This window comes from Macrobrachium nipponense, chromosome 19 (genome assembly GCF_015104395.2).
Source record: "Macrobrachium nipponense isolate FS-2020 chromosome 19, ASM1510439v2, whole genome shotgun sequence".
Classification (NCBI taxonomy): Eukaryota; Metazoa; Arthropoda; class Malacostraca; order Decapoda; family Palaemonidae; genus Macrobrachium; species Macrobrachium nipponense.
The window spans coordinates 62,759,710-62,786,838 of record NC_061088.1 but is presented as its reverse complement, the minus strand read 5'-3'; the positions used below and the strand labels follow the sequence as shown (position 1 = coordinate 62,786,838).

The 27,129-nt window shown below is 41.7% G+C and overlaps 1 protein-coding gene across 8 annotated transcripts in view; it reads right to left on the bottom strand.

Annotated features, from left to right (window-relative positions):
- Positions 1–27,129, bottom strand: part of LOC135217472 (potassium channel subfamily K member 6-like) — a 191,279-nt gene that overhangs the window by 126,692 nt on the left and 37,458 nt on the right. For all 8 annotated transcript variants that reach the window (XM_064253383.1, XM_064253414.1, XM_064253425.1 and 5 more), the window contains exons 4-5: positions 3,666–3,838; positions 2,911–3,136 (exon numbers count right to left, since the gene is read on the bottom strand). In XM_064253383.1, the coding sequence (XP_064109453.1) occupies positions 2,911–3,136; positions 3,666–3,838 (399 nt within the window). The remainder of the gene's footprint in view (positions 1–2,910; positions 3,137–3,665; positions 3,839–27,129) is intronic.

Here is a 27,129-nt window from a genome sequence, read left to right as displayed (position 1 = left end):
GGAGGATGGTAGTGAGGGAGATAATGGGAGTTTGAATGAAAGTGGTTTGGAAGAAGTGAATGGCGATATAACTGAAAGAGTGTATAATGGTCCTCAAACAAGATCCAGGGGGCCTGCATCTGAGCATCCTTGCGTGTTGCGAAAGGCAATTTAGTGTGGATGTTATGAGTGTAAGGAGACGTTGTCAAATGTAATGGGGGAGGTAATATGGAGGAGTAATGATAGTAGTTTATATTTGACAACGTCTCCAAAAGTTGTGTGTGTGAGAGAGAGAGATTGGTGGAAGAATAAATGGGAGTGGTTAAATGGCGGTCGGAAGCATGTTTGTTGTGGCACTCTGTAGTATGTCAGTGGAAGTCTGTTAGAGTCGTAAGAAGCAAGGCAGTTAGCGAATTCACAGAGTTGGTTTGGCAGCATTTGTCCGTTGGTTGTTAGTTGGTTTTGTGGCATTTGATTGATTTTGGTGTTGTAAGGTTGTTGTCCGTGTGTCTGTCTGGTTTTGGTGAAGTTGAAGAGGTTGGGAGTGCATTTTCGGTGTCTGTGAGTGGTGGTTGGGGCAGTGTTTGTTATGGCGGGTTGTTGTGCTGGGGGAAGTCGTGTGGTTGTTGTGTTCTTTCGGGCTGTTGGTGTTCGTCTGCAGTGATTTGTCGGGTTATTGAGTTGTTGTGGGGTTGTGGGTCTCGGGTGGTTGGTTTGTGTTTGGTTGTCGGCGGTGGTTGCGTGTCGGCTAGCCTATAGCCTATATCCAGCGGACAGCACAGCCTAGCCCTGAGTATCAGAAGCCAGAGGTGAGTACCTGTTTGTGTTTTTTGTTCTGTATGTAGGTATGGGTCAATTGTCCTGTTGTATTTTGTAGTGAAAAGAGGAAAGTGTGATTGAGGGTGGGTTTGGTAGCCAGACAGATTAAGTTTATGTGGAGGAGATTTGCTGCTTGCTCTTAAGCTTGTGATCCTGCCACAATACTGCATCAATTTTATCATTTGCCATCAGGATCTCATAATACTCCAAAATGGAGTATAGTAGTTATATTGATGTTCCTACACATCACAAATTCATGGCAACAGTCCTTTAAAAATTTTGCCTGAGATGAATCATGAAACATACTTGTTATCTTCACTATAAGGGATGCAAAACCTGATGACAAATGTCTTTGGTTCACACCCTTTCACTATCTTTCTATTATAGTAATAAAATTCCAAAATATGGTTTAGATATTTTTTTGTATTCCTTTCTTCATTTCATCAATATCTACTGTCTTTAAACCATCCTTATTATTCTCCCAACTGATGCTGGACATAAACATGCTGATTACTCAATGCTACAAGTGATTGTCACTTCCTTGATGATATGAGGCACTTCAACAAAGTATAGTAATATTTTCTCCCTGTGTTTTTTTATGCATGTCCCTCTGTATACTGTTTCTAAAATTCATCAAGCTGTAATCCTAAAGTTATAATTAATATCCTCTTACTTCTTGTATTTTTAAAATGCTTGTTGAGATTGGTTGATAGTATTACTGATAAGAAAAAATTGGTTAATTTCACTATCCATTTGCATTGCACCAGACTAAACTTTCTGATTAGTTAACCAGTAGAAGGTAGACTAAAGCACCAACCACATTTTAAATACTACCACTAGATAATACTGTACAGGGTCTTTCAATTAGTGGTCAGAGTTTTGAGATGGTTTCCCTCTTTAGGTACTGCTCTTTGCCTTTGCAACAAGACCTTCTGCTGTCTTGGGGGTGGCACTAAAGCAGAATTCAGTCTACACACTGCAACCAGAAGGAAAGCCATAAGAGTGGGGTGATTCACCATTCAAAGACACCAGTTACATGACTCCTACAGCACTGTCAGCCAATTAGCACACAACATTCTCACCGAGTCAATAAAGTGCTCAGCTCATTTATTTACCTAAACAGAGGTATTTTGCCTCTCACACCAGAGCACTTATCTTTGCTCTGGACATCTATCTGCACAATGGCAGTTTTACATATAAGCAATTTTGCCATTTAGCACTGATAAATACATTTATAGTTTACACAAAAAAGTATAGTTAATGGTTCAGTGCAAATCACAAGGATTTTTGTATATTATCATTCCCATACATTAATCACTACCTGTTGTCTATTAACTGTACCAAAAAATTCAATTTGATCATCATATAATCTTTGGAATGCTTTTTCAGGTGCTTTAATGGACTACTTACTTTCATCTATTAGTCTAAATAACATGGTCTCTTCAAAGTAAAAAGTTTCCAAGTTTTACTTTTAAAAAGTCTGGTTTAGGTTTCCAACAATAAATGCTTTGTCAAAGATGGAATCAAAAGTGATCAATAATAAATTTTATCTGTAATTTTTCTTCTTAATCTTTTTAGTTATTGCAGTTCTAAAGGCCTTTATGTCTCCTTAATGTCTGGGATTCAACTGACATATAGTTACACTGGCTGACAATTAATGTAATTTGTAAGTTCAATCACTACAGAATAGGGATTATCAAAATTTCCCTGCACAATACACATGTCCATCAATTACTGAACAATTACTGTCATACGTGGTCCCAAATATTGTAGTACTTATATAAATATATATTTATTATTCATAGTACTTTAAGGATTATCAGTCCATCAAGATTAGGATTAACATTAAGACCATGTCAAACATTCAAATTCTACAGATGAAGGAGAAAGCCATACAACCTTCCTCTCGATGTTCTAAGAGAATCAAAATCACAATGAAGTCCATGCTGAAGAATCAACAAAGTTCAAGGAACTAGCATATCACAACCAAATAAAAGATCAGAATGTTAAAAAATTGTTTTGTTAAAATCAAGATGTTCTGTGTAACAAATACCTGTATAGTCCACAAATTTTTTAAGATAATGCACTTTCAAGGACATGGAAGCAAAATACCTGTGATGCAAACTTTGTAGAGTGGTCTCATTGGTTGATCTCTGGCATCCCCTGGGATGTAATCTCCAAGCCCAATGGTTGTAAGGGAGATGAAACAGTAGTAAAGGGAGTCTAGGAAGTCCCAGCCAGGCTCTAATTTGGCAAAAATGAGTGCTGGGAAGATCATAAAGAGCAAAAGAGAAATAACTCCAATGATGCCAAGGTGAAACACTCGGATGTTGAATGGCTGCAACAGCAAAAGGGACAAAATTACTCCTCCACTAAAAAAACAAAAAAAATTACAGTCATATAACAACCTGTTCATCAGCAATATATGAGAACTACACATACAGAAATACTTTAGCAGATTTTATGCTACCCTGAATTAGATACTACATGCAAGTTTCCTATCAGTCTTAAAAGCCATACTAAGCTATGATTTAAAAAATATGAATATTTTCCTTTAAACTTTCATAGCAAAAAAGTTGATTTAAAATCATGTTTAGTATGCAGCATTCAGATTAATATATTTATTATCTACTTCAAAGTTTTATAGTTTAATTTCACTCTAAACAAACTGAACTGCAGGAGTTGCAGGAGCAAACAAATCTAATGAAATTTAGTATCCTATAACCAATTATCTTTACTACAATTTTAAGGAAAACTATTTTAAACTTGGTTTTAATTAATACCAATGATTAAACATGTAAAATGCTGAAAAATCATTGAAATATATTTGTCTAGCAAGGTCATTACTTTGAAAAAGAGCCACTTACCTGGTAGAGATGGCCTAATTTTGAGTTAAGCCAATACAGTAACCATGTACCTGGGATCAAAAGACGCTCTACTAATGCCGTAAGTAGTATGAATGTCATTGGAATACCAATCACTGCATATATGATACAGAAAATCTTCCCTCCTTCTGATAATGGATGAACATGTCCATATCCTGTAAAACATGAAATTCATAATAAATCTGACATCAGCATGCACTGAAATTTATTACCTGTGTTATAAGAAACAAAATAAAGAAATCATTCACATACTTTTAAATAAAACTATCCTCAGTTTTAACACTTCATGCGTACAAAACGTAGGTACATAATACCATACAACTGTGAATGTAAATGAAATCATTAGGGAAAAAGATGAATATATATATGAAAATGACATTATAATAAAATTTTATTTATACTTACCCAGTTATTATAATGCTTAAAGTTTCACTCACTGGCAGCTCAAATTTTGAAATTTGCGGTACCACTAGTTTGTGTAGGTTAACTGGCCCCATCCACTTTCATGGTATGGAAGGAACAACGCAGCTGAGAGCCGTCAATTGTTTTCTGCCCTTACATCCATATGAGGGAAGGAGGGAGGGCTTTGATTCATAATTACCAGGTAAGTATGAATATTTTATTTTATGTTATAAAAATGTCATTTTCATGTATGTAACTTGCCAAGTAATTATACTGCTGAATTCCACATTGCACTGGAGGTGGGAAAAAATGGCATAAAACTCTCTCTTCATCTTCAGGGCCAAGGATTTCGAAAAGACTGTTAATAATGATGTAATGTGGCCAAGGCTTGGTTGGGTTCTCATTTTTTGTTAAAAAGCCCAGGGTGAATGAACAAACTGTATCCCCTTGGAAAAATAAAATTCTTTTACCTATAACATCTATAGTATGTATTTCACTGACCTGCTTGGTTGTTGACAATGCTACAAGAAAAAGGGTCTTCCTGGTAATGTCTCATAACAAAGAAGAATGTATAGGTTAGGTTTGAAACAAAGACCAAAGAGCCATATCAAGAGTACATCCAAATTCCAAGAGAAATTTGCCGATTCCTTGAGTTTGGATGTAAAAAGACTTCATTATGTTATGTCAGAAAGATCTGGGTTGGAGGACAGATCTATGCCTCTATGTTGGAAAACAGTTCGACATTGCTCTGTATCCCTCAACTGTAGACGAAGAGAGACCTCTAGACGTCCTGAGGCACAGACAGAATGCCACACTGTGTGTCTCTTACATCTTAGAAGATGAGACATTATGACGTCTGCACCAGGCCCTAAACATTGCCCACTTAGCCTGGTAGAGTTTGGCAGATGAAGAACGTCTACATTCTGCAATAGTAGCTGAAACTGCTTTTGAAAACCCTTTCTGTCTAAGGAGTTTCCTGACAGTCAGAACCCTATTAGAACCAGAGTGGATAATCCTTGGTGATACCATCTGAAACAGGGCTGTCTAAGAAGCTTGGGTCCTGTAGGTAACAATCTTGGTTTGTTTGTTTGGTGTTTTTATGTTGCATGGAACCAGTCTGTCAGTAGTAGCCAGAGGAGTTCTGGAAACCATTCCTGTTTCAGCCAAAATGGGGCCATTAAGGGTCACTGTCACATTCGAGTGGTTGCATAACTTGTTGATTACTTCCTGTATCATGAAGAATGGCAGGAAAGCATATAAATCTTTGTTGGACCAATCTTGTAGCATGGAGTCCGTCGCCCATGTTAGAGGATCCAGGACTGGTGAACAAAATTTTGGAAGTAGGTTCTTTTTGGAGGTAGTAAAAAGATCTATTGAGAGGTCTCCCCAACAGTTTCCACAGTCCTTTGCACACCTGTGGATGTAGAGTCTACTCTGTGGGGAGCACCTGCTTGCCACGGCTCATATCATCTGCTAGGATGGTGAGCTTGCCTTGGATGAACCAGGTCACCAGCTGTGTTTGGTTGCAGTTCGCCCAAAGGAGGAGAGATCTTGCTGCTTCGCAAAGGAAGAACAAATGAGTCCCCCTTTGCTTCTGAATATAAGCCAGGGCTGTAGCGCTGTTGGAGTGTATCATCACTGTCTGGTTGTGTACATCCTTCGCAAAATGGTGGAGTTCTTAATAAATCCCGTCAGTTGCTTCAAGTTGATGTGCCAACAGGTTTGACCCTGAGCCCACTTCTCTGATACCTCTTAGTCATCTAGAAGAGGGCCCCCACCCTAGATCTGATGCATCTGCATAGAATTCTAGCTTGTGGCTCAAAGAAAGGAGAGACTTCCCTTCTAAAAGTCTGCTGTCTGATTTCCACCACAGGAGATCCTCCTTGATCTCCTGAGAGATGGGAAATATGAAGGAATCTGGAGGAGTTCTCCTGTTCCAGCTCACATGAAGATAAAACTGAAGGGACCTCATATGGTGCATTCCTAGGGCAAGAAACTGCTCCATGGAGGTTAAGGTGCAGAGATGGCTCATCCATTGCTAGGCAGAGCAAGTATGCCAGGAGAGTAACTCGTTCACTTTCTTTAGGCATGCCTGGTTTTTTCTGGGGACAGAAAAACCAGAAAATTTGAGAATCTATACCCAAATATACAATTCCCAGTGTAGGTATCAGTTGGGACATGCAATAGTTGATTAATAGGCCTAAACCCTGTGGTAAGAGAAGGGTCTCCTGGAGATCCTCCATGCACCTTTCCTTCAACAGTGATCAAAGAAGCCAGTCATCTAAAAAGAGGGAGAAGTTGATCCCCATTAGATGAAACCACTAGGTGAGGAGAGCAAGTATACCCGAGTAAAGACTTGCAGTCCTGTTGAAAGCCTGAAACATAGGGTTTGGAACTGGAATACTTTGTTGTGGAACACAAACCAAAGGTACTTTCTGGACTTTGGATACACTGGGGTGTGAAAATAAGCATTCTGCATGTCAATAGTTGTCATTCAGTCACCTTGGTGAATGGATGACATGACAGAATGACTTGTTTCCATCTTGTATTTCGTTATTTCAACTAAGAAATTCAAGACACTGACGTCTAGTACTGGCATCCCAGCACTTCCAAAATCCATTCCTCTCATACTCCATCTCTGTCAGAAATGGAGGAGCCTCGTTCCTACTGGAGCATGGAGGGAAGGAACTTCACTTTTGAGGGGAAGGCTTGGTAGAAGTCTTCTTAAAAGGGCAGGATGAGAAACGAAGGTTTGTCCTGGGTCTTGAATGAAGTCTCGATCTGCCACTATGAAAGGGCAGAGGCTGAAGAGGAGGCACCGATCTGGAATTAACCGAAGAAAATTCTCTAGAACGTCTCGAAGAGTAAGCTAAAAGGTCTTGTGTACTCTTCTTTTGGAAATCCAAGGCAATGCCACTGAGAACGGATTGCAGGAAGAGGCATTGGCAACTGAGAGGCAAAAACAACAATGTTGACTTCTGAGAGACCTTGGCGCTCTTAAAGGTGAACGAACACCAAAGCTCTTTCTTTTTTAGCGTAATTCAGTAGCGGAGAACATCACTTTGGTGGAGGCAAAGGCTGACCTTTGAGAAGAATTAATAAGCCAGGAGAAGTCTCCCTGGGATAAGGCAGACACTCCCACAGAAGGAGCTTCTCCAGTAACATATGCACTGTATCTCCAATGTACCATACAAGGAGGATGCGCAAAGGATGACTTTCCTTGCTCTCTCTTTTCCAAGAGCCAGCTCTCAAGATCATAAATGCATTCCTTGTAGAGGATGAGAGCACCATCTTTGCAAATTTAGTGGAGTAACTCTGCCTGTCATCCATAATGAAAGTCGAAGCCGAGGAAGATGGCGCTGCTGGAAAGAAAAACTCCAGGAATGCTTGCAGTAAATAATTCATCAAGGCTTCATAAGCTGAAGGTGTAGAATTCTGATTTACTCTGCCAATATCACTCTCTTCATCCAATTAGATTGGTGATAAGCGTGAGTCCGCAGGAGTTTGAGAAGCTGTGTGCACTACTCTTGTCGAGGGCTTGTTCATAAGTAAATTCATGATGGCAGCAAGTTGTTGCTAAATAAGGGTAATGATGAGCCTGCAGTGTCATCAAGGAAGTGAAGGACAAGGAAGCAAAGCTGAAGCGGCTGGCGCTAAACACCTGGCATCTGGCACCGGAACTGTCTGAGACTGTGCCAAGAACTCCCTAGACCGATTGGTGCATTCAACTGTAACATGGTCGGGCGAATGAGAACAATCAGCACTAAAGAGTGCTGGGGCACTTACGGGTGCTCTGGCGTGACTGAATGTTCGGGCGCCAGAGAGAGATCTGTCACCAAATTCAGCACAGGTGTAAATGGGAACTCAGGCACCAATGGGAAGTTACTCCTAAAAGAAGTGTTTCTTCAATGTAGAACGCCCTTGCATTAGCACAGGACGTTCTAGTGGAAAATGCTCTGGATAATCCCAAAAACTACATGATGGTAGCGAGGGTTCCCTAAAACACTTGCACGGCATGCAGGAGAGCGAACACAGTCTACTGTGGGCCTTTTCAGTGGCCACGATACGTCACTAAAGCATCATCGGCACTTCCATTCCGGGCTGGGAGATTCAGGGCTAGAGGACAGCCGACTCACTAAGTCTGGATGCCTTTCCAACGCTATCCAAAGTTGTGACCTAGGACACTACAACTGGTCCGACTGAGGAGGCACTTGTTTATGGGCAGACCCCACTGACCTCCCTTGCTCCCATGTATATGAATATGCCAGTTTTACTTTTGCCTAAGAGCATCAGGGGGATGAACAGGTACCTCCTGCACTGTCACTTCACCAACACTCTTACTATCCACTATGTCCATATGGAATTCACTAATTGTCCTTGTCTAATTTATTTAAGTGTGACTCTAATACCCTCCATTTTTGACATCTCATTCAGAACACTCATTACAGGTACCTGTCCCCTAAATTTCGTACACAGAGTGTGAATCACATTTGGCTTTCGTTAGTCTCTTTGCTGCAATACCGTAAGCTAGTTGCACTTGAGTCAGACATGATAACAATACTGTAAGCTAGTTGCACTTGAGTCAGACATAATAACAAGTTAACTAAACTAAAATCCCCCTCCTGAGAGAGCTGATACACGGCTGGCGCCGGCAACTACTACTACTCTACCTACGACGCCGACCGCAGCGCTCCTGGTGGCCATCCTTTTCATTAGCGAACTTCTGGACGCACGTGCTACTCTTTGCTCTGTGTTTTTTGGTGCTTTCCTTTGGATTTTATACCTAAAATGGAACTGGCAGCTATCGCCGCAGCTAAGTTAATACCCTGAAAGGTTATACACTTCCTTTTTGTCAGCCAGGAGCTGTTTTTACCGTTTTTTAGGTCCGATAATAGTCTCCTGGTCTGGCGCATGGCTCGCCTTGCCGGCTCGCCTCATGTCGGTTAGCTACCTCGGTCTCCCATACCGTGGTATCTATTCCGTGTGTATATTTACTCTTATATGAGTTATTCTCACGTGGTACAGAAGTTCCCACTCATTCTATTGCTTTACATCGTACTATTCGGAAATCCTTTGCCTGTGCCTTAGATTAGTGTTCATGCATGCATGTCCCTTTGTCTAGGTGTTTAGGTGTGTGGGTGATTATGAATACACTTCTATGTTATTCTTTAGTCCAGCCATCCTGGCCGTCGCCCTCCTTTCCACGTCGGCAGAGGCCAGCTCTTGAGTAGTTCGCTTGTTTTCTTTCGGGGAAACTAGCCTACTTCTCCTGGACGTCCCTCTTTCTCTCCCAGTAGTGATTTCCTTTCTCTTTCTTTATTACGATGTATTTATTTATGGGTTGCATGTGAAGGGCAATCAGTTTGGCCTAGGCTAGTTTTGTTGCATTTTCGCCTTGTGGTCCACTTGCGCTCGCATGGTCAGCTCGACCTAGGCTATGTTTTGTTGCATTATCGCCCCGTGGTCCACCTGCTCTCGCGTCGAGCCACTGATCGCCCTAGTCCCTGTCCCCCCTTCCCTTCCTCCCACACGGAGGGAGGGTTAGTCCTCGCTCGCTCACGGTCGCCATGGCAATCATCCGGGCTCCCCTCCCCTCTTCCTCCCTATCAGGAAGGATACGGGAGTTATGGACTTACGGGGGGTCCTGTCGGACCGGTCTCGTTTTCTTTGAGCTTCGGGGAGGTCCCGGTGTGTTCGGGTGGGGTTGGCCACCCCACCAGCTCGCATCGGTTCTTCTCCGGCGTTCTGTTTTGCTCTCCGGTTTCCCTCTCCCCCCTTCTTTACCTTTAGATGTATAGCTGTCTCCGCCAGCTATTCGGGGGGAGGGGGAATTCGGTGTAGACCTTACATGCTTCCCCTGTTTGTGACCGTAGTCTCTTTCGTTTTCTGGCGGGATGCCCGCTTACCATCCGGGCATTCCGTGGGTTGGCGGAAGGGTCCTACGGTGGAGCTAAGCTCCTATTATATTTTTGACTGTTTTGTTTAGTCTTAATTTATTCTTATGGATAATCTTCTCACATTCTCCGGTGTGTTGTACCCTCCTGAAACTTCGGTGTACTATAGGTGTATGACTAGGTATCTGGCTTGATGGAAATCTTCGCTCCAGTGTATACCGGAGTTTTTCAACCAGTTTACCGGGTCCACGGACTCCCTCACACGGATTACAGGAGAGGATTATGCCCCAAAATTTTATTCTACTCCGGCATGCAGCGGAGCATCATATATGAGTGGTCCTGTGATACTTATGTATCTGTTCACTTACAGGCTACCAACTGTCAGGAGGCTGGCTGTAACGCCGTCCTTCAGGACCCTTGTGAGCACGAGGTCTGCCAGACCCACGCTCCCTGCGCCGTTACGACACAAAGATCTGATCGTGTGGCACCACGAAGCCTGCTCCATCTGTTACGAGCTGGTGGAACAGTTTTCGGACGGAGTAAGTATATACCAGTGTAGGTATAGTCTTTCCTGGATATATACTATCAGAAATATCTTGTTCAATACTGCTATAGTTCAATTATCAGTTTTACATGTTAATGATACATCTCCGGGGCTTCGTTGTAAGGACTACAATGACCTTTTGTTTCAGGCTGCCGCCGTTAAAGACGCCACGTCGGCCACCCTGAAAGCCTGGGTAGGTGGCTTCGGCAAAAACGCGCCGAAGGGGCAGCCATACATCCTCGACAAGGGCATGGCTGTCCGGATCTTCCCAGGGGGCAAGTCGACCGGCTACGTCGACCCCGCTGCAGCAGCTCCGGCTATCGCTACCATTCAACTCCAGGTGGAGCAGGCTTTGATGGATGGGGGAGCTTCGGTATTTCGGCGGACGCCGCGACACTGGATCTAAACATAGAACCCATGACGGTAGGGGGTGAGTTGTCAGTTGAGGTAGGTTTGTTGGGCGCTTCTGGATCTTCTTCCCCTTTAGCTTCCTCTTCTTCTTTTCAAGGCTTCACGGAATCAGATATTCCAGCCAAGACGTCTGCTACCTCAGTTGTTCCCAAAGTAAAGGGACAACGAGAGCAGAAGACCCTAGAGAGGTCATCTTCCAAGAAGACTTCGGCCTCTTCTTCTCATAAGTCTCCGGCTCGCCATCCCGGAGCAGAGAAAGTGAAGACTTCTTCTTCATCTTCGCACTCTAAAGGGTCAAGAGGTAAGTCCTCTAAAGAGAAGGCCCGTGCTCCCGCCGAGCCAGTACCTTCCTCTTCTACCGGAGCTTGTCCGGAGACCCCTGCTGAGACCAGTAACTCTGATCTCTTCAATCCTGTCTCCTTTACAGCAGGGGTCATGCAACAGGTGGGGACCATGGTAGGGACGATGATGAACACTAGGTTCGACGAAATGCTCGCCCGCATCTCCACCTCGTTGGCACAGTCCGGCCAGTCGATCCAGAACATCTCGGATCGGCTGACGGACCAGGAGAACCGGCTGGCTGGTCTTAGTCAGAATCCTCCAGCAGTTCTTCCTCTAGCAGGCACCGGAATGCCTCCGATGCCTGACTATAACTCCCTTCCCCCTTTCACCATGAGCAATCCTAGGAGGGTAGCAGCCTTCGCACCCTTCAAGGATGGAATGATTTCTATCCCGGACTGCGGAACTCGTCGTATCGAGGACTTCGAGTTCCACCCCGCCGGCCTACAACCACCTTTCTTTGGTTACGCTAGGTTGACGGAAGCAGCTCTCAATAGGGAAGATAAGATCCCTAAAGAGTCTGTGATCTACAGCCGCGAGCAGGCTCCGAGGGAATGGGTGAGGTGCCTGGAAGATTGGGATTATACTAATACCAAGCTCCAGGCATTCAAGAGCCCCTTCACAATCTTTGCGACGGAGGATGAGGCACCACTCCCCTTCACAACAAAGATTGCTGAAGTGACCATTCAGGCCGCAATGAAGGATGAACCTCTCCCTCAGCTGAGGGAGTCAGATCCAACGTCCCCACTCTTCCCAGCCTTTGGGGACCTCTGGGCGGACCTTCCGGCAACCTTCACCGTTGGGAAACTCAAGCCAGACTGTGTCATCGATCAGTTCGGCAAGAGACTTCCGAGGTTGCCGGATAACCTAATCCAAGCCGAATTCGAAGCAAGGACTAGGTTAGGGAGGACGCTTAACGCCTTGGTGATGACAGAGGTTGCCGCCATAACTTATGGTACGGAGCCTCTGTTTAAGCTCTTGGCAAAAGCGCAAACACAGACCATACAGTCGGATCTGTACGAGTTTGTAGTAGCAAGATGGAACTGCAGGAAACATGTCCTGCTGGAAGCTACGATTCGGCATGAGCCAAATAAGTTGCTGTCGTCTACAATCTGGGGAGCTGACCTCTTCCCTGAAGCTGCTGTGAACTAAGTACAGCACGAGGCAACCAGGCTCAACCAGAGCCTTAAGATCCGCTGGGGTCTTTCTGCCAAAAGAAAGCCGGAAAGCACTCCTTCTAGCTTCAAGAAGCTGAAGAAACCTAGGAAGTTCCCGTCCTTCCAAACACAGCAACAGCAACAATTTGTGGAAGCAGTCCCGGTTTCACAACCTGTGCAACTGTCGACTTCTAAAGGTCAAAACCAGCTCATCCTCCTGTTGATTCCCCAAAGCCAGCCCTCGACCTCCTACGCTGTTTCCCCAGCTTTCAACCCTGTATTTGAAAGCCAGGCATTCCAAGCCATCAATAGGTTTGGAAGGGGAAGCAGGGCTAGGGGTGCATTTTGCCAGAGGGGTGGCGGAAGGGCAACCAACAGGGGGAAACACTTCCGTGGAGGACGCGGAGCACGTCCTGCACAGCCACAGTGAGAACCCTCAGGTAGGAGAGAGGCTGTTCCTCTTCCGTCACAGGTGGGGATTCAGCAGTTGGGCACAGAGCATTGTGTCCAAAGGGCTGGGGTGGAGTTGGATCAAAGGTCCTCCTCCATCCAAATCATTCCTTCAATTACCAACAAAGGAATTGACAGAGTATGCGCAAGAGCTCCTTCAGAAAGGAATAGTATCAAGAGTCAATCACTTAAAAGTTTCAAGGACGCTTATTCAGCGTGCCAAAGAAAGGCTCAACAAAACGAAGAATAATCTTAGACTTGTCCCGTCTAAACTTATTCCTTCGTTGCGACAAGTTCAAAATGCTGACTTTCTCGCAGGTGCGGACCTTACTTCCCCGTGGGGCCGTCACCACCTCTATCGATCTTACAGATGCATACTATCATATCCCAGTCGCGATACACTTCCGCCCATATCTAGGCTTCAGGTTGGGAGACCAGGCATTCTCTTTCAAAGTGATGCCCTTCGGGCTGAACGTAGCCCCCAGGATCTTCGCGAAAATAGCGGAAGTAGTAGTTCAACAACTGAGATCACAAGGGATAATGGTAGTAGCGTACCTCGACGATTGGCTCATTTGGGCAATAACCGTCGAGGAATGCCTCAAAGCCACAGGCAAAGTAATTCAATTTCTGGAACATCTGGGGTTCCAAATAAACAAGACCAAGTCCAGGCTTACGCCGGAGTCTCGTTTTCAGTGGCTCGGCATTCAATGGGATCTGAACTCCCACACTCTGTCAATTCCACTGGTAAAAAGGAAAGAAATAGCCAAGTCAATAAGGCAATTCCTCAGATGCAAACAAACGTCAAGGAGAAACCAGGAAAGGATCCTAGGTTCCCTCCAATTTGCATAAGTGACAGACATTCTGTTAAAAGCAAAACTGAAGGATATAAATCGAGTTTGGCGCTCAAGAGCAAATGTCAAATCTCGAGACAAGTTGTCAGTAATCCCGTCGATTCTTCGCAAACGTCTCCGTCCCTGGGCGGAGCCCAAGAACCTGTCCAAATCAGTTCCTCTCCAGTTCCCTCCTCCAGCATTGGTTATCCATACAGACGCCTCTCTGAGCGGGTGGGGAGCTTATTCCCAGTTCAAGAAGGTTCAAGGAACTTGGTCACCCCAGTTCCGCCAGCTTCACATAAACGTATTGGAAGCAATGGCAGTATTCCTCACTCTGAAGAGGCTTCTACCAGCCAAGAATTCCCATATAAAGCTGGTTTTGGACAGCGCAGTAGTGGTACACTGCATCAACAGGGGAGGATCCAAATCAAAACATGTGAACCATGTCATGATAGCCATTTTCTCTCTAGCAACCAAGTACAAATGGCATCTATCCTCCACCCACCTAGCGGGAGTATGGAACGTGATAGCAGATGCTCTGTCTCGGTCAGTTCCTCTAGAATCAGAGTGGTCCCTGGACAAGCGCTCATTCCAGTGGATATGCCAGATGGTTCCAGGTCTCCAAGTAGATGTTTTCGCATCCCAAGCGAACCACAAGCTCCCTTGCTATGTGGCCCCCAACCTGGACCCTCTGGCTTATGCCATAGACGCCATGTCCATAGATTGGAATCAATGGAGGAAGATATACATCTTTCCTCCAGTGAATCTTCTGTTGAAAGTTCTGAGCAAACTCAAGATGTTCAAGGGACAAGTAGCTCTAGTAGCTCCAGACTGGCCCAAGAGCAACTGGTATCCTCTGCTCCTGGAATTGGGTCTCCTACCTCGACGGATTCCCAATCCCAGGCTATCCCAGTAAGTACAAATGAGGACTGTGTTCGCTTCCTCAGGAATTCTCAAAACCCTAACTTTATGGACTTCATGAAGTTTGCGGCTAAGAGAGATGCAAATATTGATCCCCAAAACATTCTTTTCTTAGAATCAGATAAGAGGGAATCAACTTTACGTCAGTATGATGCTGCTGTAAAGAAACTGGCAAATTTCCTGAAGGAAACAAACACCCGAACCATGACAGTTAATATAGCTATATCCTTTTTCAGGTCTTTGTTTGAAAAAGGTTTAGCAGCTAGTACTATTACCACTAATAAGTCAGCTTTAAAGAAAATCTTCCAGTTTGGCTTTAAGATAGACTTAACAGACTCTTACTTTACGTCTATTCCCAAAGCCTGTACTAGGCTCAGACCCTCAGAAAGACCTAGTTCAGTCTCATGGTTCTTGAATGACATTCTCAAACTGGCTTCAGATACTGACAACGATTCATGTACTTATCTAATGCTACTGAGGAAAACTTTATTTCTACTAAGCTTGGCCTCAAGAGCCAGAATATCAGAACTGTCGGCCCTTTCCAGAGATGCTGGACATGTAGAATTCCTCCCTTCAGGAGAAGTCTTACTATCTCCAGATCGTAGTTTTCTGGCAAAGAATGAGGATCCCTTAATGAGATGGGCCCCTTGGAAGGTCCTCCCTCTTCCACAAGACCTTTCTCTTTGTCCGGTGACGACCTTAAGAGCTTTTCTGTCCAGGACATCTTCCAGATCCTCAGGCCCCCTCTTTATGAGGGGAAAAGGTGGTACTATTTCAATAAAAGGGATTAGACAACAAATCCTATACTTTATCAAACAAGCTAATCCTGATTCATTCCCTAAAGCCCATGACATCAGGGCAGTAGCCACCTCTATTAATTATTTCCAGCATATGAATTTCGACGACTTGAAGAAATACACGGGCTGGAAATCGCCGACAGTTTTTAGACGTCCTTATTTAAAGTCCTTGGAATCTCTTAAATTTCTGGCAGTGGCAGCAGGAAACATTGTTTCCCCTGACACTGCACAGTAGTTGTAGTAGAAGATCCAGATCTCCTTTCTGCCTACCTCACTAACAATGCACCTAACCTTACCGTCATGTTCATTTGGGTTCCTCAGCCTTAGCTGCCTAAAAGGCTACCTATGGTGACGTGCCCCTTATTTTTTTGCTAGGGGCACTCACAACTGTAAATATTGACTACTGATTGTTGCTAATCGGTGTTGTTTCCCTTATTTTTATGCTAGGAAAACACACCAAGATATATTTGTACTAGTTAATGTCTTATGATTTAAGTATTAGTGAGTGTTCCCTCTTGATTTATTTTATGAACCTCACTTATATGTAATTACATAAATCTAGTTTTAAGTTATCATAGTTTACTTTAAGTCTAATTTTAAGCCCAATTATAAGATAAGTTGGATTCAGTAGATTAAGTTAATATTAGGTATGATAACTTGTAAGTTTTAACTAGATTATATTATTTCTTTAGTTTTTCATTTTATTAAGACCCTCTTTTATATTCAATTTTAATTTTATTCCAATCTTTTATATTCAATTTTAATTTTATTCCAATCTTGTGTTAATTCTCTGGTACTATTTCACGAAGCAACACGAACTGAGCCCAGAAAAGGGATTTTGACGTAGGAAAAATCTATTTCTGGGCAAGGGTTCGTGTCGCCCAGTGAAATCCCCCCCCTATTTTCCCACCCTTGCGCCCAAGATTGGCGTCTAACTCCAAGGATGGCCACCAGGAGCGCTGCGGTCGGCGTCGTAGGTAGAGTAGTAGTAGTTGCCGGCGCCGGCCGTGTATCAGCTCTCTCAGGAGGGGGATTTTGATGTGGGAGAATTCTAAATGGCAAGAGGTTCATGGTAGTGGTCTCACTCGCCCCAGCTACATACCGACACCCTCTTTTTATTTAGGGTGAGCGAGTCAGTTATTCTGACATCCACCTATTTTTATTTTTCTCTGGTAATATTAGTATTATTTACCTATAAATAATGAACTTAAGGGATTATTTCACTGGGCGACACGAACCCTTGCCCAGAAATAGATTTTTCCTACGTCAAAATCCCTTGATTAAAGCTTTAAAACATTCAGCAAGGTGTTAACAACTTATTTGTGAAAATACTATTTATCCATTATCTATTTGATAATATTTTGAAATTAGAAAATACGTTTTTTGAAATTTGATAATAGAATTTACCCAATGGCAAGTGGAGTGACTTAATTTAGGAGTGAGTAAAGTAAGCATATTGTATATATTGCACTCCAGCTTATGTATATCTATGTAAATGAGAAAATATTACAAAAATTATCTATGGTAACACTTATATATGCAATATGATAATATATTGCGCTATTCTTACTTTTACATGAAACCTGGTTTTTGTTCACAGTGACGCAGGTGAATAGCGTGAACGGCAAGAAGTCAAGAATAGTTCAAATAAAATACAAATTTGAAATGTATATGAAAGTTAACTGAAAAATGGAGTACTACTTTATAATACTATGTATAATTTCTTAAAATTATGGAGGAGTTATGGGAGTTCCATTTGACAATGTCCTTGAGAGAGAGAGAGAGAGAGAGAGAGAGAGAGAGAGAGAGAGAGAGAGAGAGAGAGAGAGAGAGGGCATAATTGGTGGATGGATGGTTAACGATTGAATTGGCTGTTGGTGAGTTCTGGGTTGTCTGTTGGAGTTAGTTGTTATGATCAGAGTTCTGAGGAGTCAGTCTGTAATGAAAAATTGTGAAGGACAGATGTTTGGGCAGCGTTCTTGGCAGTAGTATTGTTGGTCAGTTGTGTTGTGTTTTCAGAGAGTTATTTGTGCTGTGTGTTTGAAGGTTGTTGTGCTTGTGTGTAGGGAGGTTACTGAGCTTGTGAGTTTCTGTTGAGTTGTGAGTTGTTATAGTTGAGGGTTGTTGTTGTTGTGGCTGTAGTCATTGGTTGTTTGTTGTAGTTGTAGTCCTGTTTGTTGAGTTGTGGGGTTGTGTTGTTGTTGAGTTGTGGGGTTGTGTTGTTGATTTGTGGGGTTGTGGTCCTTGGTTGTTGTGCTGTTGTTGGGTTGTGGTTCTTGGTTGTTGTTGAATTGTGTGGTTATAGTTCTTTGTTGTTGGTTGTGTATTGGTTTGTGGCGGTTGTTGGTGTCTCAGTGACCTCATCCAGTGGACAGCACAGCATAGCCCTGAGTATCTGGAATTGGGGTGAGTATATGTGTTGTGTTTTTTTGTGTGTGTAGGTACATAAATTGTCCCGCATTTTTTTCTGTAGCGTGAAGAGGAAAGTGTGGCTGAGGGTGAGTTTGGCAGCTGGATTGGTTAAATTTATGTGGGGGGGGGGGGGGGGTGTCTTGCCCACTTGTTTTTAGCTTGTGATCCAGCCACATTAAATTTTTGGCACCTGAACAGGGACTGGGAGCGATTAAGAAAGTGAAAGAACAAGTGGATGAGAGTATGAGTGATGAAAGTGATAAGGTTGTGGCAAGTGAGGGGAAGAAGACACAGGATGGTGAAACCAGAGCAGAAGGGTAAGAAGGAAGTTGAGGGTAAGAAAAGGGCTAAGGGAAAGACTAGTATGACTGATGAGCAGGGTAAAGAAGAGGACAGATGAAGGTGAGAGTGATTTAGATAGCGGTGAGTGGAAACAGGTAGGTAGAAAGATGAAGGGTAAGAAGAGCATAATCAAGAGCATGGACGTTAGTATGGAAATTAATTCGTTGTATTCAGATGAGGTTAACAGGGATTAGAATGGAAATAGCAAAAGCAAAAGTGAGAGTGAGCAGGAAGTACAAAAGGTTGTGTATATGAGAGAGGTATCCCGATGTGCACAATACGAGGAATATGGTAGTACAGACATAGGGGACTTTTTTTAAGGAATATGAGAAGTGTTTGGCTAAGTATGGGGATAACAAGAAAGTCTGGGCAAGAGAGTTGGGTAACGTTTTTATGGGATTTTTGTTGGATATGTATGGGGTAGTGATGAGTGTAAGGAATGTGCCGTATAATAGTGTTAAAACCAGGATTGTGGAACAGGCAAATAGGATAAAGAGTAGCATTAGATATAGGAGAAAGCATGATTTTGAAGAGGCAAGAATGAGTCGTTGTCAATGTATGTCTACAGGTTAGAAACATTAGCCAGGAAAAAGTTTGGGGAAGAAGGGATAAATGAATGAAAAGAGTTAGTTAGGAAGTTGTTGGCAACTGTGCCTGAGTGTGTATATGAGTTTATAAATCTGAAACGTAAGGAGAAAATGCGATGGACGAATGAAAGGTTAGCATGGAACGACATTTTAGAAATAGTAAAGGATTACGAGCTAGATAGGTGTATGAAAGAGAGTAAAGTGTTAGTGTTAGGACTGAAGTAGCTGAGGTCATACCAGAGTTTAAAAGCTATAGGGAAGCAGTTTTAGAAGGGCCAAGGCGAATGGCAGAGTGAGCGGTTGACAGGAGTGTTAGAGCAAGTAACAGGAGTGTAGTTAGCCCTAAAAGATAGGAATGCGAGTGTCGGAGGAGTAGGGTCAGTTAGTTGTGAGCGAGAGCATCAGTGATACAGATGTGGTAAGCCAGGACAAAAGAAGAATGAGTTGGTGGGTGTTAGGGGTGTGTTTTGGGTGTGGGCAAATGGGCAGTTAGTGAGTGAGTGTAAGAAAGATATGGATATTAAATGTTAGAGGTGTGGACAAGTAGGGCACATAGCGAGTGGATGTCGGGGTACCCATGTGAACGAGGTTTGTGGTAATTGTGGAAAGAGTGGACATTATACTAGGATGTGTAAGGAGCTGTGTGCAAAGTGTGTTGAATGTGGAATGGAAGGTCATAGGTCATGTGGTGAGTGTGTGTAGGCGAAAGAGGATGAGTCAGGCTGGGAATTTAGGAAACTAAGTGAAAAGGGGATTCAGTTGGGTGGGTCCTCTAGTATGCGAAAGTATGTTTTGGAGAATGCGATAAGCAAGTGGTTGAAAGTGAATAAATGTGAGCCAAGCATCAGTGAGCAAATAGGTCTGTGAGATTGGCAGTTAGTGTTGGTTGAGTATGGAAGAAAGCGGAAGGTAAGGAAAGGAAATGAAAGAGAGAAACGTGAACTGCATGATAGAGGGGTTAGTGTTAGGGTAAAAATGGTGGATAAGGTGTGTAGTACGGATGACTTTAAGGGAAGGAATGATACTTGTAGTGTGTGTAGGTTTGAATTGTCAGGGTTTAGTGAGATTTCAGCAGGAAAGGAACCAAGTAGTGAGGATGTGGTTGGCAGTATAAATGAGTCTCTTCAGGAGTTTGGCAGGAGTGTAAATGAGGTGAGTTATTTGGTGGCAGAGATACGAGAGATGTGTGGGCAAGAGTTGGAAGGGGTCGATGAGATAGTGAATGGGATTTTGGAGGACAGTAGCAAGGGAGATAATGTGAGTCAGGAAGAAAGTGGTTTGGAAGAAGCATATGGCGATGTGACCGAGAAAGTGTATGAGGGGCCTCGAACGAGATCCAGGGAGTCTGCCTCCGAGCATCCTTGGGTGTTGCGGAAGGCTATTTAGTGTAAGGAGACGTCAAATGTAACGGGGGAGGAAATATGGAGGAGTTATGGGAGTTCCATTTGACAATGTCCTTGAGGATTGAGAGAGAGAGAGAGTGTGTAATTGGTGGATGGATGGTTAACGATTGAATTGGCTGTTAGTGAGTTCTGGGTTGTCTGCTGGTGCAGTTGGAGTTAGTTTTTATAATCAGAGTTTTGAGGAGTCAGTCTGTAGTGAGAAATCGTGAAGGACAGACGTTTGGGCAGCGGTCTTGGCAGTAGTATTGTTGGTCAGGGAGTTATTTGTGCTGTGTGTTTGAAGGTTGTTGTGCTTGTATGTTGGGAGGTTGCTGAGCTTGTGAGTTTCTGTTGAGTTGTGAGTTGTTATAGTTGAGGGTTGGTGTTGTTGTTGTGGCTGTAGTCCTTGTTTGTTTGTTGTGGTTGTAGTCCTTGTTTGTTTGTTGTTGAGCTGTGTTTGTAGTTCTTGTTTGTTTGTTGTTTGTTGAGTTGTGGAGTTGTGGTCCTTGGTTGTTGTGTTGTTGCTTGTCGAGTTGTGGGGTTATGGTCCTTGGTTGTTGTGTTGTGATCCTTGGTTGTTATGTTGTTCTGGGGTTGTGGCTCTTGGTTGTTGTCGTGTTGTTGTTGAGTTGTGTGGTTAAAATTCTTTGTTGTGTGTTGGTTTGCGGCAGTTGTTTGTGTCTCAGCGACCTCGTCCAGTGGACATCACAACATACCCCTTAGTATCTGGAATTGGGGTGAGTATTGGGGTGAGTACATGTGTTTGTGTTTTTGTTGTGTGTGTGAGGGTAAGTCAATTGTCCTGTGTTTTTTCTGTAGTGTGACGAGGAATGTGGCTAAGGGCGAGTTTGGCAGCCGGATTGGTTAAATTTATGTGGGGGGTCTTGCCTGCTTGTTTTTAGCTTGTGATCCCACCACAATATTACTTGGTGAAAATTATAACATTAATTTTAATTAGTATTGAAAAATAATATACTAAGAAAATATTGGCACTGAACATAGCCTCTTCAGGATCAAGGCATTCCATCCGTCATAAATAGTATTCCAGCACATTAACTATATTTTCTTCTTATTATATTCAAAGAAAAATATAGATCTCGATTTAGAGTAAAATAGTCTTGAACCATTACACGTTAAGAGAGACAGATGCAGTTAATTTTTGTATTGAATCGCTCAAGAGAATTTCCTTTTGGGTAGATAAGCCATTGACTCCTTCCCCCTCGCTGATGATTGGTCCGTCAGAAACTTGCTTCAACAACGGCCAGATATGTGGTCTCGCTCTATTTTTCTTCCAAGACCTGATGGCTTCATTTTTAAATATGCTAGTATCAGACCAAAAACCATGGATGCTGAGGAAATATACAAACTGCTTCACTTACCATGGTATCATTCTGTTCATTATGTTGAACAGAAGACTTTACTCAGTGAGAAGTAGAATTGATTGAAAAAACCTTTACAAGTGTATTTATATGCTGTTTTGAAAAGTTACGCTTCTTAAAGTGAATTTTGTTCAGTAATACATGCACAATATTATTCTTTGTTTTGCACATACTGGTATTAGGAGTGATCATAATTGTCACTTGTTATTCAAAATGTAAAAATATTAATCAGAATAGGTTATAACTTGTTCAGCAAATTTCCATAAAAAAAAAAGATTTGCAATAGATAATCATAAAAATAAATGGACTGTCGAGCAAATTTCCATAAAAAAAAAGATTTGCAATAGATAATCATAAAAATAAATGGACATGTCAGCAAATCATGAAATATAAGAGAATATATGGAATAATAATAAAAAATAGGTCAAGAGCATCAAGGTAAATGAGCGTGTTATATTCCTTCTTTAGTTTTACTACAAATATACTTTGCACAGCCAGAGACAATTTTGTTTTTTACAGCAAAGAAATGAGATGATACATCACAGCAATTTTAGCAGAGAATAGATGATAAAAGTTCACAAAATTAATAACAAATGTTGTCTGGCATGTGTAAGTCTTACTCGCAAAAGTAGGAGTTCCCTATTGATATCAAAACTTCTAAAAGATAGTCACTACTAACACTGCATCATTACCTCCAGATGCTCCGGACATCCAGACAAGCGAATACTTCAAGTGGCATTAAGAATACAGATTATTATCTGTGTACAGACCTCACCCTACTTACGAACAAGTTATGCTCCAGACAGCATGTTTAATTGTTTGTAAGTTGGTTACTGTATTCTTCATGCCTTTTCAATACAGTAGTACTGTACATTTTTTCATCCTGAAACACAATACACTATATATACAGTATTTTGTTTACTACAGAATAGGCATGCAAAACAAAATTTGAAATTATGCGTGGCAAAAAGGAGTGATTTGAACACAATTTTAATTTGAAATCCCATTTGTTTGTATCTCTGAATGATGGTAAGTTGAATGTTCATTCATAGGTTGGTGTCAGTATTTAAAATAATAAGCCTTGCGAACAATGCCTACCTTTCTATCAGCATAAGAAAATGCTTTTTTAAGTTGTTGCCAACAGTACAACCAAACATGATCATCGAATATTTAGAATCATCAAATAAAGTCTTATTAATGCTTCACAAAATTCACTGACATTCAGTTACCATTACTCCGGTGATATATAAGTCCTTTACTACAGAAAGCCTCCGCATACACACCGCTGGGGCAGAAAACGTATGTAGACATCATATGTAGAAGTTAGGTTCTCCATATTAGATTTCCAAAAACATGCTTTTCAAAGTAGAAAAATGAGGCAATTCTTGTTAGCATGAGCTCAAGAGTTCACGAAAACCTATTTTCAAATTCTTTGACTTGGGAGAAGAACCTCCAATTTAATGTTATTAAAATAACTTGCGCGACCAGGTTTCCTGCCCAAACTTAAAAAGCATCACATCTAGTAAATAAATATATTAGTATAGAAAACTTTCAACTACATAATAGGTCAATACAATATAAGACTTCTCATCCGCCCATCCAACAAACCAGTGCCATCGAAGTTATTCTTTTCTGAGGACCAATTTCCTTAAAATTAAACAAGCTGGGCATCTTAAAATTTTGTAATGAAATGTTCTATGAATTAAAATTATTCCCCTAATTAATTTATTTGCTTTTTTATAAAAATATGCATATTAGCTGTTTATACACACCACTTCCAACATTATTTTGCAAGTTACTATTAATGCAAAGTGCAGCTAACTTTGCAACTGAGCTCCGTCTACTGATTTTGTCACAAACATTTCTTGAAGCTGATTGGTTGGAAATAGTTTCAAAAAGTTGGTTAATCTGTAGTTCTTTTCATCTTCATTTATTTTGCTGATTATCAAAAGGAAACGTTACATTATCCCCCGAAATAAAATCATAACAAGTCTCCATAAAAATTGTAAAAAACCGGGAAAATATGAATGAAGTTAAAAGTGTTACGCATTTTGCTACAATGTTGTGTTTTGTAAATGAGGTTCACCTGAATACGGATGTGACACAGGGAATGTCTGCGTTTGGACAATGACAATTAATGCGTTCACCATTCTAAATTTAAACACAAAGACTTTCTCAGAGTTAAGCAGATGGTATTTCATATTTATTTCAGGAAATTTTACTACATTTTAATTTTAATAGTCTTAAAATCGATTTCGTTGAAATTGTTTACACATTCGGAGGCATGACAAGCAGTGATTGCAATCTACAAAAACAGAATATACCTTTGTTTAACACAAAGTTACAGTATGATAAACCATAACAATCATATAGGATATAAATTGCTGAGAATTTTCTTAAGGACATTATCTCCTTTCGAAATAAAAGGATCATGCAAAACAACGTAAACCTGTAAGGTCCTAAAAGGATCATGCAAAACAACGTAAACCTATAAGGTCCTAAGTCTTTTTTGTTGGCTGCACCTTAAAACATTTGGATTATAGGTCTATCTTCTACTCAGCCGTTTTACTGTGGTTCTCGTTGCGGTTATTCTTGGTTTTGTTGCAGCTGTTATGGTGCTTGCAGTGTCTTCAAAAATTTTTCATATGGTAGTATCCTAACATTGCAAAATAAACACAGACCTATTCATAAAGTACTGGTGTAAAGAATTATCTGCCTATTCTAGTTAACTGAAATTTAGTCATTTGTTTGGATTAAAAGTAATCGAGATCTTTATGAATATAGTCTACACCAGAATATTCTTCTAATAACACACATAGACTGACTCTTATGTATCCTTTTGTCCAACAGGGTAATCTACAAAAATGTCCCCAAAACCAAGTGATTCATGGGCTACTCGGAGACTGGTTTGGGCCATCTCGTACATAACTTTTCAGCTATCATATATTTTTCTGATTTCGTTACGCATCTTATGACGCCTTCCTACCATAACCTTCATTTTCACAGAAACGCTACAGCAGCCTTATATTTATTCAACCCAGTAATATAATTTGTTATCCCTTTATTAAATATATCTTCAATATTGTTCATTGAGAGCAGTTTGTTAGTTGTGTAAGGCTGAGACAGTCCTAAGATTGATCCGTGTGCGCCATCGGCTAGGCAACCACAAGTTTTACTTTTATTCTCCGTGCATAGTGGCATTACAGTTATATGGCCATCCACGCATGTAAGTGTATGCACTCTTGCTTATATGTGTAGTATATTTTACTTTATGCATACAAATTATATATCGTGGAGTGGAAACTACTATATTAATTCAAAGTTACTCAATTTCCAACAGATACAGGTAGAAAACGATTTGCAATAAGAAATTGACGCGTACGCCCATGTCCTGTCAGTCTCAATATATATTATAATTTTATGTGTAGGCCCATGTTTTAACATCGCTTCAAAATATAAAAACTTGACATGTAGGACTATGACCTGTCATTGTCTCATAACATAAGAAATTGACGAGTAGGCCTATGTCCTATCATTGCCTCAAAATATAAGAATTTGACATTTAGGCCTATGCACTACCATTGCCTCAAAATATAAGAATTTGATGTGTAGCCCCATGCACTGCCATTGCCTCAAAATATAAGAATTTTATGTGTGCCTATGACCTACTATTGCCTCAAAATATAAGAAATTGACAAGTAGGCCTATGCTCTGTCATTGCCTCAAAATATAAGAAACTGGCGTGTAGGCCTAATCTCTCAATGACATTAACATTTGACATGCATGATTTTGATGAGTTAACACCCTAACATCGGGACTGGCTGCATAACGCCCGCCACTAACGTTGTTATGCCTGCGCAGTTATAACTGCACAGTTCAACTGAACGTTAAGGCCGCCATACACTGAACGATTGTCGGAACGACTGTCAGTATCGTTCGCAAAAACACCGTGTGTGGGCTTGTCTGAGAATGCAAAAGTGGGCGGAGCTTCGTGTCTGAACGATCTCAGCAGGAATCTGTCACGACCAAGTTGCTGGCTTGCGACTTAGTCTGTCATACACAGGTAATTACTGATTGGTTGATTTTTATTATTATCAATAAATCAAGACTGTGGTATAATCCAGGGGTTCAGAACATGGTTTCAAAGTCACTATCGGGCATAAAAACACTTACATGCATAACTCCTGACGGCAAAGCTACGACAGGCAATGGCACAGATGTTATCATCAACGTTGCAAAATAACCAAAGTAAGAGACGTGAATGCCCTTTCCACCATTAATTAAACAATTAAAAATCATGTTGAGTGCAGCATAGGTACATATGGTTAATGAGACCCTGAACTTGACCATCAAGTGGAGTTATGTACTACAATAAAACTGTCATTAGCCTCTCAATAACTGAAAACTTCATTATTCTTTTAATTTCTTAATGTAGTATCTTATGTTCGTCTTTGTGTCTCTTGATGATGTAATTCAGTTTCCTAAACTTTTTCAGGCTGGCGCCCCTTGGGCTTCCAGATGGATTCCCAACGGACCCCTCGCCCTGATACACACGTGTTTTTTCTTTCTGTTTTTTCCCTCTTCATATTGAAAACAGCTATGTTAAACACAAATATATGTTTCACAAATAACGCTTTAGTAAACCATTTAATTTGGTCTTCACAATTACTCCAACTTTGGACTATGTAACAGAGCTATGCTTGTTTGTATGGTGCTTTTACGTTGCATGGAACCAGTGGTTATTCAGCAACGGGACCAACGGCTTTACGTGACTTCCGAACCACGTCGAGAGTAAATTTCTATCACCAGAAATACACATCTCTCACTCCTCAATGGATGGCCGAGAATCGAACCCGCGACCACCGAGGTGGGACGCAAACACCATACCAACCACGCCTCTGAGGCGCTTAACAGAGCTATGCATTCGTTTATATAATTCTAATGTCACTTTTATTACCTACGGGGGGGGGGGTTACCGCCCACTTTGGGAATCGCTGATGTAGTTCCTCATTAGGCCCTTTTCTCTCGCAACACTGCCACCTTGATTTCAACAGATATTGATCCTTCATTTCTACGAACACTAACCCTTCATTTCTAGAGACTGCTCCTTCATTTCGATAGAATCGGTAAAAAGTCTTTGGTCTTTCGCAGCTGATGTAAGAGAATGTTTTTCAAGGCCTTTTGAAACATAAGGTGACAGCAGCAGGAGGAAGATTTTGTTGGTAAGCTGGCCAAAAACGACTTGTTAGCATTAAAGGTTATCTTGTGACAACGGTTTGCCACAGCAAACGCAGTCCTTAAATATTCTTTTACTCCTCTTCCTAAATATAGAATTGCAGAGAGCATCTAATGTGTCTGTATCGGCAACACATCGCTAAAAACCGGGAAACTACAATTATATTTATCTTTTTATCTGTTTCATATTTCTCATCATCATCATCATACACACTGAGGCCCAGCAAAACCATCGGGAACAGGCTTATTCGGACTTTGGCTGATTCGGACCATGTACTGGCTCGTTCGGACCTTTATCCAGGCTTATTCGGACCTTCATATGATTGGCCGATTTTTCTATGCAGTTTTACCTCCTGAACAA